At 39.1% G+C, this 13,229-nt stretch overlaps 2 protein-coding genes across 3 annotated transcripts; one reads left to right on the top strand and one right to left on the bottom strand.

The window, feature by feature from the left end:
* The first annotated feature begins 54 nt into the window (after positions 1–54).
* Positions 55–5,805, top strand: fam177a1 (family with sequence similarity 177 member A1). The gene is made up of 5 exons (XM_031746146.2): positions 55–191; positions 1,929–2,114; positions 2,594–2,660; positions 2,999–3,096; positions 3,196–5,805. The coding sequence occupies exons 1-5, from the start codon at positions 123–125 to the stop codon at positions 3,412–3,414; spliced, it is 639 nt and encodes a 212-aa protein (XP_031602006.1). The 5' UTR covers positions 55–122; the 3' UTR covers positions 3,415–5,805.
* Positions 5,806–6,468: 663 nt separating this feature from the next.
* Positions 6,469–13,048, bottom strand: ppp2r3c (protein phosphatase 2, regulatory subunit B'', gamma). Of its 2 annotated transcripts, none has more exons than XM_039603209.1 (14): positions 12,952–13,048; positions 12,355–12,439; positions 12,091–12,215; positions 11,699–11,803; positions 11,466–11,578; positions 10,683–10,780; positions 10,190–10,260; positions 9,960–10,092; positions 8,891–8,946; positions 8,675–8,750; positions 8,353–8,489; positions 7,384–7,521; positions 7,205–7,264; positions 6,469–7,125 (listed from the first exon to the last, which is right to left on the bottom strand). In XM_039603209.1, the coding sequence occupies exons 1-14, from the start codon at positions 13,003–13,005 to the stop codon at positions 6,910–6,912; spliced, it is 1,467 nt and encodes a 488-aa protein (XP_039459143.1). In that variant the 5' UTR covers positions 13,006–13,048; the 3' UTR covers positions 6,469–6,909. The 2 variants fall into 2 exon arrangements, with proteins under 2 accessions (XP_039459143.1, XP_031602025.1); XM_031746165.2 differs by lacking the exon at positions 12,952–13,048 and adding an exon at positions 12,608–12,681.
* Between the last annotated feature and the right edge of the window lie 181 nt (positions 13,049–13,229).

The raw sequence follows: 13,229 nt of genomic DNA, 5'->3' as shown, positions 1-13,229 counted from the left end.
AAAAATGTACCTTTAATGTTGTAAAACATTTATTATGAAGCAATCAGAAAGGAAGTTTGTTTTTCCTGACGATAACAGGAAGTAGCCGTCAGAAACACGGTGAAGTGGAAGAAGTAGGTGTAATGGCAGATTTGTCGCTGTATTTGGCAAATGTCAATGTTACATTGGGACAAACTATGGAAACTGAAAAGGTTAGTTGATGCTAATAAAATGTTTACTATTTTCTCTTTATGTGACAGCTCACATAAAGATTTGTAGTATTAATAGTTAACTACTTCCTTAGCACCGAAGCTAAGGGGCAACAAAAACAAAGCAACTGAAGTCACTTAAACTCTCTAACCAGCACTTTGATGTCGTAAGTAGTAGTTAGTGTGCAATCAGCTCTTAGAAAAACACATTAGACCACTTTTTTTTGTACCTGTAATCGTTTTATATAAACAGCTATTTAAAGCCCGATGAGTGCTGGATTTTGGGGAAGAGAAGATTCTGATATTGTTGTCAATATTTTTACATACATCCCCACTAATCCCAAAAATGTGATTCTGTTCATCTGGACGTATCGTTTTCGGTGGGAGTAACATTTCGTCACTCATCCAAGTGACTTCTTCAGTCTCAGAATCACAGAATCAGCTTTTTGGGATTTCCTTACCTGGATGATTGAGCATGCATCATGACATCCGCACTAATGTTTGGTTAAATGTCCCTTAGTAAGTTGCACCTTGACCAGATGCTTTTGTTAGTCATAAACAAGCTTCTTGCATAATTTGTTGGATATTTAACCACTCTTCTTGGAAAAATTTGTAGAGTTCATTTAAATTGGTTGGTTTCTTGGCACAGACCTGGCTTTTAAACATTTCCCCCAAAGTTTCAATGGAGTTTAGGTCAGAGCTTTGGAAGGGCTATTCCCATTCCAAAACCAGTTTATATGTGGTTTGGGTGTCATTCTCCATTTTTGTCAACATTCCAACTGTCTACCTGTTGATTTGAGGTCAAGTTGAAGAATTTGGAGGTAGTCCTTGGTAGTCCTAATGTACCAGTACCACTAGTAGCAAAACAACAAAACAACTCCAGAGCATGATGCTTGACAGTTAGTACAGAACTCTTAGGTTTGAAACATACCTCTTATCCTTGTATAAATGGCTCAATCATTGTCTGACTATAAAACCTTTCTCCAGAAGGTATTTGGCTTGTCCATGTGAGGAGCTGCAAATTTCAGTCGATCTTGAAGGTGTTGATTTAGGAGCAGGGGCTTCTTTCTTGGCTCTGGTGATGTAAAACTTGCTTCACTTTGGACAGTGACGCTGGTGTTCCAGCAGTTTCTAATTTGAATCTTGGTGGTTCCTGAGATATTTCTAAATATCATAAGTAATTTTCTCTTATCTGACAGTGACTGTTTGTGTCTTCTTCCTGACTTTGGCAAATAGCTTGTATTTACGTACAGTTGTTTGAACCTTTGAATCTGCAGTTGTTTAGAATTGGCTTCAAAAGACCTTCCCTACTTGTGTAACTCTACAATTCTCCTTCAGTGAGTTCATTGATCAGTGCTGTCAAACACATCCTTTTATTCTGGCAAAGAGAAACTACTAGTTGTAGTCATTATCACTAAAGAGAAGTTTTAGAGTTTCCTCTACTCATCTGAAACTTCATCTCCAGCTTCCATCACATTCATTGCTCAGCTGCCAGAGAAGAGGTCACATCACTATCATCCTTCACTGGCTACCTGTTGGATATAAAATTAATTTTAAAATTATATAAATTACTTTTAAATCAATTTCCAGGCCTCAATCCTACTTTATGAACTGATCTGCTACCTGTTCTACTCTAATAAAAGCTTTTACTTCAGTAAATTTTTCTATCAATTCTTTATTGACTTATATATGTGTTTTATTAAAAATATCATTAGTAATACAGTTTCAAATTATCACCAGAGTACAGGAGGGGAAGCAGATTTTGATACTGTGGAGATGGGGGACCCCGTGGGAACGCCAGGGAAGGTGAAGGTTCCTCGCAGAACCATTTACTTTGCCAGTGGAGAGACCATGGAGGAGTACAGCACTGATGAAGAGGAGGAAGAGGAGCAGACTGCAAAGAAAGAAGTTATTTCTGTAGATCCGGTATGCTATTGGCACAGCAAGAGTCGAATAACAAGAATCAATTAAGTTTTTCAAGCATTTTTGAGCCCATAGTTTTAGTTTTTAAGTCCCACAGCTGAAGTGTACAGCTTCCTGGTGAACACAGTAGACCAGCAGGTTAAGATATAAAACTGAGCAACTATATCATGTTTCAGTCATTTGGAACTGCACTGTTTCTTTATAATACAATTCTTTGTGTTTCCAAATGTAAAAGAGGAAGAAAGTTGAGCTTATATTGAGGGGAAATTCAGCTAATATTGTTTGTTCCAGTCAGAGGATGAACTCATTTAGAAGGCCCAGGTTGTTGTGACCTGTGAATACTAGTACAGTACAAAAATAAAAAGATGCACCTGAAACACTTGATACACATAATAGGTGCAGTTTTAAAATGTTTCAACATGCTTCTTGAGATTTATTTATTTATTTTTTAATCATATCTCATGTCCACATGTCTGTTTTAGTCCAAACTGACCTGGGGTCCTTACTTCTGGTTCCAAATGTGGAGGATGGCCACCTCCACTGTATCAGGTAAAACTCTACATTGTAAAATTACTCATAAAACACCAGCCAGTGCAGGTTAAAAATACATTCTAATACCAGAGCAATTTAAATAAAAGTAGAAAATGGAAGCTAGAAGGTTGGCCTGGTGTCATCGCTACATTAAGGACCGGCTCTTTAGAGTCATTCAGGGAGTTTTAAAAAGAGCTTTTTGAAGTGGGAATATCAGGAAATGTTATAAATACTCCAGAAAGCTTGAAATGAAATGCATATTTCACAAATTGTTTTATAATTATTGTATTTTAATTTTTTTTAAGTGTTTAGAAGATGTCTCTAATTTGTGGGGTTTTTGTTTGTTTGTTTTGCAGTATGTGACTACATGGGAGAGAAACTGGCCTCTCTCTTTGGTATCACTACACCTAAGTACCAGTATGCCATAGATGAGTACTACCGCATAAAGAAAGAGGTATGACACCATGTCACAGCTTAAAAGCTGCTTACTCAAATGGAGGAGCAAAAACATTAACATTAATCTGGCTCACTGTTAATTAATCTCCTCCTGCAGGAGGAGGAGGAAGAGGAGGAGAATCGTCTGGCAGAGGAGGCGGAGCATCGGTTTGGGGAGCAACAGAGAGGCGAGCGGGGCGATCCCACGGCTCCTCGTCTGGCTACGGTGGAGCAGCCCGAGGTGTCCCCGGCCTCCTTTGTTAACATCAGCTTCGAGCCTGAGCCTCCTCTCAGTAACCAAGACCCCAACAGAGTCCCGTCTCCTCTCCCCTCCTGAAGAGTGACGGTGGCAGACAGAAACCTCCAAAACACACACACACACTTCTGTTAGCTGACAAACCGTTAATCTACCCAGCTATGTAAACTAATAGTTTCGTTTTGGTTTTTTTTTATGTTTTTTTTATTTTATAAAGGAAGATCTTGGAGTGCAGGGAAACATAAAAAAGGGCTGGAGGTGGCTGCACTAGCCTGACCTGTGAATGTATATCTGTGTATGGCAGGGACTGATATATGTACTTAGGCTGTTAAACAGGGCCTAGGTTCAGCTCACTTTAAAATGATGAAGTAGATCCTCGAGGCAACAGTCAATCATTAATTACAGACTGGTGTAAAAATCCATCCAGAACTGGACAAAAATCAGAGAGAGAGTTGGTCCTACCCTCTCTGCTAAACAGAAACATGTTATGTTATAGTTGTTGCCTCACTGATATGCCAATGAAGAGATTGAGTAGTTTTGCACTCTTCTCCAGTTCAGCCTGTCTTTGCTGCACTGTCATCTCTGGACATATAGAAAAAGCCTTAAAATGTTTATAGAAGACAAACCGATAGACCTTATATATTAACTTATATATTCTTATAGGACTGTGTATTAATATTTTTGGTTTTCAAGGTTAAAAGTAGTTACAAAATGAAGACTAAAGTATTTCGGTAGATGTTAATCAGTCTCTTAGATGTTTATGAGGGAATCGTGACCCTTCACCTTTGCATGCTTACCTCATTCATACTTGATCTTTCCTGACGCGGTGTTTTGATTCATAAAAGATGCTCGGTGTAAAAATAAAAAACGTCAAAGTTGTGCACATTTCCTCTGGCATGTAGCTCTGTTTACACACCTGTGTTGTTTTGGTGTGAGATGCCCAATTTTCGAGGTATCTGATGCGAAGATGTCTGCCTTCTCTGATGTTACTGCCGAACCACCAACCATAACTCTCCAGTTACCTGTGACCAGAGACTCAAGATGGTGTGAGATGTAAACGCTCTTGGCTGAGCAGTACCAAGCTGGCTGAGCTCAAATGCACTGTTATTTTCATTGGCGAATGTAGAAAGTACAAAGAAAAAGAGTTCCTAAATGAAACAGCTTGCATTTCATCCTGGGTTTTTAATGTTTTAGTGATTTGACCGCCATGCGAGGAGCGTTGTTTTGGTTCCTTATATAAAAGAGAAGGAAGACATTTCTACAGTCTTAAACAGAGCAATTTGTAAAAAGCCAGACAGATCAGAGGAGTAATCCAAATGATTTAGGAACTGGCCCTTTAAGGAGGCACCTGCGCTGTTCACATATAGGCAGCCAGACAGATTATGGAAAGACCCAAATCAGGTCATCATGAGCAAAAAAGCTTTTTAAAAGTAGAATATTTAATGCCTTAGAGTAAAACAGATATATTTTCTTCTTCTCATCTATCTAACAATGCCTCATTTTGGATCCCGCCTTGCATCTTTACTTTAGTCATTCCTGTCACATTGTTCATGAACCTCATGCACCACAGACTTGGAGGTGTGTGCTAAAGACAATGAAGATTTAAATGCCTAAAAGCTAAAAAAAAAAAAAATCAGGTCCCAGCTGTGAACAAATCGTCCAAAGCTCCTGGGTGGATCTAACAGATTTCTTTCCATCCAAAAATTATTACTACTTACACGTGTTTTATTATATTTAAGTGCTCCATCGTCCACAATGTTTCACCTCTGGCCTCCATAACTGTGATGTTTAGTTATTTATTGACCTGCTGCACATTTATTAATTTCTGAACAGCTTGAGTGCTACATTTCGACATGCCTCATGTTTCATTCATTATTTCTGTGTAACTTAAAGATGAAGTCAGCTGCTTCCCTTTCTTGAGATGTCACAGTAATCAGCTGCATTTCTATTTCGATGTGATTTACAGCGCGAGTCTGGTTGGGCTTGTTAAAACTGACTTTACTGCTAACCTCACATTTGTGATCTTTGCCTCTTTATATAAAATCTAAAACCTTCCGACAGTTAAATCTTACTTTATAGCTAACTGATGCTCTACGCTGGTGTGAACATTGGTTCGTGTATACTTCAGTCTTTGAATGTCCTTGCTTGTGCCAGCCTAAGCCTCTTAAAAATTGTTTTAATCTTCTCTTTGGCTGTGACGTGTGATGGCAGGCTTCAGATCTCAGCTTGCAGAGTAGCAGCGCTTATAGTCAGAATCGGTCCACAAGCAGACTCCAATTGAAAAGCCAGCATATCATAGCAAAAGATGTTTACACTTTGCAGTTAAATGTCTTTCACCAAGCATAAAGGATGTTTTTTTTTTTTTTCTGTGTAAAGCAGGCTAACATATGCAAAATATTTTCTAATTTAAAGTGAAGCTTTTAATGAACCTTTATATTTCTATATTGTGTGTAAATAAAATCTTTAAATAATCGAAAGGGTGTGTTGTTTTGTTTTTAAATTGTACAGTGTGACTTATTTCTTCTTTTTAGACAGTGCTGTGAAAAACTATCCCTGTGCGTAAAAGTAATTGTCACCTAAACCCGACCACTAGTTGTGACACTCTTGGCAAGAACTGCAATCAAGTGTTTGTGTAACTAGCAATTCAGACACATTGGAAGGTTTTTAAACAGCTTGTTTAAGGTCATCTCAAATAATCTGAGATGACCTTAAACAGGCTGGTCTGTTTCAGATCACTGTCATGCTGCATAACCTAAGTGTACTTGAGCTTCAGAGCATGAACTGATGGCTAAGCATTCAAGATTTTCTTGTTTCATCAATTACAGCAAACCAGATGTAACAGGACTGTAAAAGTTCTTTTGTTTCGGCCGTCCACAGAATATTTTCCCAAAAGTCATACTTCATTTTGTCAGACAGGTTATAATTAGTGATTTGTCAAATTAACAGGTTTGGCTGTAATCAGGCCTGGGTGTGGCGAATAACATTGAACTCAGCTTTGAAAAAAAGAATGTGATCAATTAAAATCACGACAAATACACAGCAACTGTGTGATGCTGTCATGTCAGTATGGACCAAAATCTAAGGAATGTTTCCAGCATCTTGTTGAATCTACGCCACAAAGAATTAAGGCAGTTCTGAATGGAAAAGGGGTCCATTTATCATTTAATGTTTAATTTTACAAATATTTACAAAAACATTAAATTATGATTTTCTTTAGAACTAAAGTAGAAATTAAAACTGTCCTTTAAAGGAGCATTTTATGTTTTGACTGAACATTTTAAATTTTGTGAGGAAAAAGAAACAGCACCTTCCTCACAGGACCAGATGAAGAAAGCTATATCGAATTACCTTCGTAGTAAACCCACCTAGCTTTCACAGGTAGGAACAAAGATCAGTATTTACACAAAGATCAGCATTTACACAAAGATCAGCATTTACACGTTCCTCCTTTTTTCCTTAAGAGTCTTCCAGCCTTCGAAGCCTTCATATGTGTGCGAGTAAGAAGGGTCATCGTCCTGCTGCTGTTTTTGGGAGTAAAACATGAAATTCTCTTTACGTTTCAACCCTGAAACATCTTCATGTATCGTCAAAGTCAGCCATGCTGCTCCCGCCAACCCCGCTGCTGCCGCTGTCACTGTCGTTGGCCACCAGCACTTCTCTGTTCTCATAGGTCCAGAAGCCATTGAGGTCAATCAGGATGCTGACCACTGTGTCGCCCTGACAGCTGTTTACCAGGTCCTGCAGTGTGATCTTGTAGGGGTCTTTAGGCTTCACCATGTCAAAGATCTCATCCTGAGGAGAGATTCAAATGTTCAAAAACATCGCCCACAGCCATTATGGCCACATAAGGTGGTGTTTGTCTGTGATGTACCTTTACATCCTGGAAGGAGACCGGCTCCTGTCCGTGCAGCTTGATCTGTTCCTGAATGGCCTGAAGAGAAAAAAAAAAAAAAAAAAAATTCTGAAAAATGATCAAGAAAGACTGAATGAAAACAAACTGCTGAATCAATCCTTTTGATTTTGTTTCACGGAAGCGTGTGCAGCCGATACCCTAAAGAAGTAGTTCAGGGAGAAGACGTTGAGGTGTCCTTGATTCTCCATGTCCAAAAGTTTAAAGATGTACTGTAAAGCTGCTGGCTCCTTCCTGTTCTCCAGAGCCAAAACAAAGTCTAAATAGGTCTTATAGTCCTGGAAAAGAGAAGGAGAAACATTCAAGTCAGACAAATACTCAAATATTTCAACCACAGGTATGACTTTTGATGTTTTGGGAAGCAACATGTTTGTTTTTGGAGCCATATTTGGACAAGAGGGTGGAGTGAAGTTATCAGCTACTGCTTAGCCAGTCTGGTTAGATATTTGCTGATTAGTGCTAAATAACAAACTAATAAAATACTTGGATGGTCTGTTAATACAGTAAACTGCACAGTGAGGCAAATTATTCGTCAGTGCATTTAAAATGCTTCAAACAGGAACCACAACACAAAATAGGTCCAGTTCAGTGACGAAAGCCAAAGAATAAAAACAGCATGTGAATAAGCCCAGCTTTAATTTGATGCAGTAAATCTTCAGCTCTATAACAACTGAGGTAATGAGGAAAAGAGGTACAATCTTCATAAGCAAAGGTTCGATAAACACCACCTAGTTTCATCTGCACTTTGTGCTGAATTTCTGGGAAAACAGCTTTAATTGAGTCTCAATAAAGTTTTAAAGCGTTAATCATCCCTGTAAGTATTTATAGACCTATAGAGGCTGTAAATATCCTTATTTCTAATGTAAAGTTAGGCATTTAAACATGTGAGCCGTGGCCAGTATAGTAGATTTATAGCGACCGATTTTAGACAAGTGTATGTGTGTTAGCTGCCTGAGGAGATCACACAGAGTTCACTCAGTCAGCAGCTCTGGATTAAATCTGTTTGCATGAAGATGTGTGAGAAAGTCCTCACAGTCACCTGATCTCACCACCAAAAACATCTCTGCCACAGCAGTCAATACTCCAGCGGTTAATGTTATGGACCGTACCATTTCACCCTCGTAGGTAAGACACTCCTGAAAGACTCTATCCAAAAACACAGAGGTGAGTGTGGCTGTGCCGTAACGTGAAAGCTCCTCTTTGCTCAACATGCCGTTGTGGTCCTTATCCAGGTTCAGGTACTGGCCTGCACAATTTAAAAACACAGATGTAAGAAACAGTACAGGGCACTGATACACAGACACATACCACACAGAACACTCTAACTTCACTGACCCAAAATTGGGCCTTTCACCAACATTCCTCTAAATACAGAGGAATACAATTACCACCGGTATCCTGCTGTGCAGATGTGTCCAGATGTTATCTCACCATAGACTCGGAGAGCCGACGGGGCCGAGAACCAGTTGGACTCCTGACTCTCCTTAGACAACTCCTCATCTCTCAACTGGTGATAGAGAAAGGAGAAAAATGATGACATCAATAAGAGGAAGAGTTGCTTAGGGTTCACTGTGAACATCCTATTGTTATTGGCATCCTATAACAGGCTGTGGTGAATCAAGGAAAAATAAATAAATAAAAAAATACCTCCAACAAGTCATCCAGAAAACTGCAGGCCAGGATGTCTTGGATTTTAATCTTTCCTGGAGAAAAGTAAGATAACTTAAAACAAAACAACAACAAAAAAAAACCCCAAACCAAAAACCCAACACCTCCACAAAAAGCCACAAATATTACGTGTGATAACCAAAATCAACATTTTCTACATTCCTGACATAAACTAAACACAGGAAACATGGAAAATAGCTCCATATAAAGATCAAAATTATTATTTTTCCTTATCCCTTGCCTATTGTAATTACTATTGTAATAACTGCAAAGCTGCAGTTAGTCCTTACAGTGACCATCAGGCTCTGGTTTCAGAAATCAGGATTAACAAATTTTAACTTTAACTGAGATTAAACTCCAGTTTATCTTATATAATTAATGAGCTGTAAGATGACTGGTATAAAATAAAAATGCCATCTGTGACAGGCATTTTCCTCTCAGTGTGACTGTGACAGTGACCCCACCCTGACAAATGACAGATCACAGACTTTTACATACCTAAAGCGTCACACATAGCAGATTTATTTAAACACTGGTTTTTACAGTAATGTAAGGCAAATGTTCAGTGCAGGGAAACTGGCAGCAAACGTAACGGCTGCGTTACAGCTGCCTACAGATTTTATTCTGAGGTGATAATAATATTTTCTTTTCTTATACTGATGACAGATTGCTTATAAATGTTAAACATAAGACATTAAACACTGACGCATAAATGGAAGAAATGAGTCAGCTGCTGCAGTTACAGCTGGAGGGGAGGAGGCAGAAAGAAAACCTGCCAAGCAAGCAGGTTATGTTCAGAGAATTCGAGTTAAATCCAGAGCTTCCCTTATTTCAGGTTTAGCAAACCAACTCGGTCTTGCTCTATAATCTGTCAGCACTTGTCCTGGTTCATGCAAGTGTCTGTTACATATCATATGTAGCACCATGGTCTTGGAGGAATGTTGTCTTGCTCGTATACTGTACCACTGCACATGGTTGAAATGACAATAAAGCCACTTGACTTGACCTGCACAGTAATATGCAAAGTTCATACGGGGTTTACTCTCACCTGTTCGGAGTGGGTCGAGGAAGAAGAAGAACTTGCGGACAGCGGTGCAGACGTAGAAAGAGTAGAAGGACTTCTCCAAGCCGTCCAGCTGAGGCAGAGTGGGGATCAGCTCCAGGATGTAGTTTTCTAGATCCTACACAGAATGAGAAGAATTACAATTTTGCTCCATTTGGATTTTCGCTTGAAATAAAACTTGTTTGTTTTTTTAAAGTCACCTGAGCTGAACTTACCGACTCTCTGAGGTAGCCCTGTCCAGCCACATCGTACAGACTCAGGCCTATCCGGGTCTGATGCAGCCACACTGGATGTAGATGTGAAGGAGCAGAAAAGGGGGACAGGGGGGTAAGGCAATAAGCCCAGCTTCGATTTGATGCAGAAAAGCTTTTAAATTTGGAATATCATTGTAGTATTTCTGAGCCCGCAACAGGATATTTATTTACAGTGGTGAAAAATACAAAAGCAGCAAACAAGCTAAACCTAAAATCTTTTTTTTTCCTTTCAGGAACTTAAAGCATCAAGGTCATGGGATATATCATAATTTCAATAGCAAACTTGCACCAACTTATTTTCTATGGAACAGAGTAACAGAAACAAGCATTAGTACTCTGGATGTTTGATTGCATTTTGGGTCATATCCCCATGTTGGGATAGGTGATTGGTGAAAAGAATTTATATTGTTTATGAGGCTCTGTGGATACAAAGCAGAGGAGAAAAGGTCCAAACCTTTCCTCATGACGTAGTTGAAGAACTGCATGATGGAGATCCGACCGTAAGGGTCACTGTGCAGCAGCTTGGCGTAAACTCTGGCTGTGAAGAATTTTCTGAAAGTAAGAAAGAAAAAAAATAAACAACTAAAACTTTACTTAAACATATTAATGGTTTCACGTCAAAATCTGTTTTCGCTTAACACAATCTTTCTGCTTCAGGCTCTGAGCGCGCTCACATTAAAGGTCACTTCCTTCGAAAGAGCCCTGTATTCGTATTTTAAATAATTTGGATGGCTGTTGCCTTTGTTAGATGAGGTAGCTGTTTCTTAAGGACCAATTACCCATGGACACCGTGATAGACATATAATGTAGCATCAAAAGTTGATAGGGCAGACATTTAAATGAAACGGTGATTGGGTTAAGGTTATCAAGAGTGACCAAAGTGGCTGAGGCACACCCTGGAGGGACACCTACATGGGTTTTGGGCCTGATAAATACCTGGAGGGTCAGTGATTGCTTACATGTATTAGCTCTAGAATTGCCTAGTAATACATGCGCAATCAAAGGAAACCATAACTGCGTGCACTTAGACCCACATGACTTAAACTTTGACGGGAGCATAGACTACTAACTAAATTTCCCATAGGTGTTTTGATATGTTGGTGATCAAGCCTAGGGTAAATTCGTTTTACTGATTTAACATCCTCTGTGATCAATATCTAACAATAAGACTGAATAAGTCCAGCAGTGTATTACAGACTTAGATGAGTTTTAGGGTTGAGAACTTGTTATCACTTACTTGCACTTGCTCCCAGCCTTTTCCCCCACCTGCAGGTAGGCTTCATAGTTAATCATGGCCTCTTCTCCAGTCAGTGGAGGGACCTGGTGCTTATCGAGCAGAAACCACAAATTCTACAGGAAATAAAAGGACACATAAGAAAAACAAAGTTTGTGTTGTTGTTGCTTTACCTGCTTTGCCACAAATTGTTGCTTTACCTGCAGAAGAAGCACTGATATTTGTGTGTATTTTACCTGCAGTTCCTCATTATCAAGCAGCTCTCTGCTCTTCCTCTGGAGAAAGACAGCTCTGGATTCCTCTCTTAGTTTCTGAAGCAATACTTCATCTTCTGCTGGCAGCTGCAGAAAAAACACAACATCTACATAACAGTGGCATCATGTTCAAGCAACTACGCACAAGTTAAATGATCAGCATCACAGTTCCCTCTAATTAAATGATTAAATTGACTGGATGTAAAGGTTTGAATACAACTGTGTGTGAACTGTTTGTTCACACACAGTTGTTCACAGTTTGTTCACCGTTTGCTTCTCGATGGCTTATGTAGACAGTGGAAAGAAAATAGTTCCAAAATTAAGGTTTTTGTTTGACTTTTACAGATTTCATATGTATTGAACTGATATGATACCCTGTAGTAGAACCGTGGGATGGTCTTGTAGGAGTTGCCGCTGTCGCTTCCTCCTTTCCACTCGGTGTAATATTTGGAGAAAAGCTCCGTTTCTTCTGATTTCTTTTCCTCTTCGCTCTTCTCGTCTTTGCCGGAAAAAACATAATATAAAAACCAACTTAAATATTAACTATCCGGCAAAAGAACACTCTTATTAGTTAACTGATTACAAATCGATAGTGTACACTCAAGTTAGCCAGCTAAACACAGTTTACATTGTTTTACCTCCTTTGGAGTTTGCTAACCTCCTTTTAAGAATATCCGCCCAGTTAGGCCGCTGTTCGGTAGCCATTTCTGCTCCGGAGACAACCTAACAGTGAGATTTCTTCATTTTAATAACGAATCTCCACTTGTAGTAAAAACAAAATAGCCGTGCTACCCAAACAACATCAAGCTAATAGCTGTAAAGGGAACTGTTTTTTTTTTCGGCCGGTGCTTTTCAAAATAAAAGAGTAACGAGAAAGAAACGAATTTCCACCTCTTCAGCCTGCTCCCTCTTGGTCGAAACAGCGACTACTGCCTGACTTCAACCCGTTCATCACCATCGCAAACAAGAAGAGGCTCAATACTTATCCCTGACTTAATCCCATATCTCCACGGTATGGCTCATTATCACTATTAACTCTATCACTCTTCATTTACTACAGCTCTGCACATCACATCTGTTCTTGAAAATTATCTGGACATAATATGATACAAAAGCTACATGTAAATAAAATAAATTTAAAAGTTACATAAATATATAATTATAAAAATGTATAACTGATCAGAATATATTCTGCATAAAAGACTATCCCTTTTTTATTTTGAAAAAATTGATACCTCACAAACGACGTTGTCTAATGTTGATGACGTCAGATGTGCGACTCCATTCATGCCTTCTTGCTGGTGTGTTTTGTAGAAGGATATGAGCTGAATGAGTTCCTCAGGCGGTGTGTTTGTAGTTTTATAGTTATGCGGATTTATGGACGAAACGAGAGCGCGAGAGAGCCTTTGAAAGACGCGTAGAAACAGGAAGGTGAGCTTCGGGTGTCACCTGCAGGCTCATGTAACTCACGTCATGTGTCAACTGTGTGCTTAGTTTGTGTGTGAGAAATAAA

This window comes from Oreochromis aureus, linkage group 19 (assembly GCF_013358895.1).
Source record: "Oreochromis aureus strain Israel breed Guangdong linkage group 19, ZZ_aureus, whole genome shotgun sequence".
In the NCBI taxonomy this organism is placed as follows: domain Eukaryota; kingdom Metazoa; phylum Chordata; class Actinopteri; order Cichliformes; family Cichlidae; genus Oreochromis; species Oreochromis aureus.
The sequence above is the reverse complement of the archived record's forward strand: the minus strand, read 5'-3'. Positions and strand labels throughout refer to the sequence as shown.

Bases quoted from the DNA above. Each gene is read 5' to 3' on its own strand.
- ppp2r3c (XM_039603209.1), bottom strand. From the start codon at position 13,005: ATGAATGGAGTCGCACATCTGACGTCATCAACATTAGACAACGTCGTT. The intron at 10,781-11,465 runs GTAAGTGATAAC...TCTTACTTTCAG, and splicing joins AAGGCTGGGAGCAAGTGCAA to AAAATTCTTCACAGCCAGAG. The intron at 8,947-9,959 runs GTGAGAGTAAAC...ACTTTTCTCCAG, and splicing joins CCTCGACCCACTCCGAACAG to GAAAGATTAAAATCCAAGAC.
- fam177a1 (XM_031746146.2), top strand. From the start codon at position 123: ATGGCAGATTTGTCGCTGTATTTGGCAAATGTCAATGTTACATTGGGA. The intron at 192-1,928 runs GTTAGTTGATGC...AATTATCACCAG, and splicing joins AAACTATGGAAACTGAAAAG to AGTACAGGAGGGGAAGCAGA. The intron at 2,661-2,998 runs GTAAAACTCTAC...TTTGTTTTGCAG, and splicing joins GGCCACCTCCACTGTATCAG to TATGTGACTACATGGGAGAG.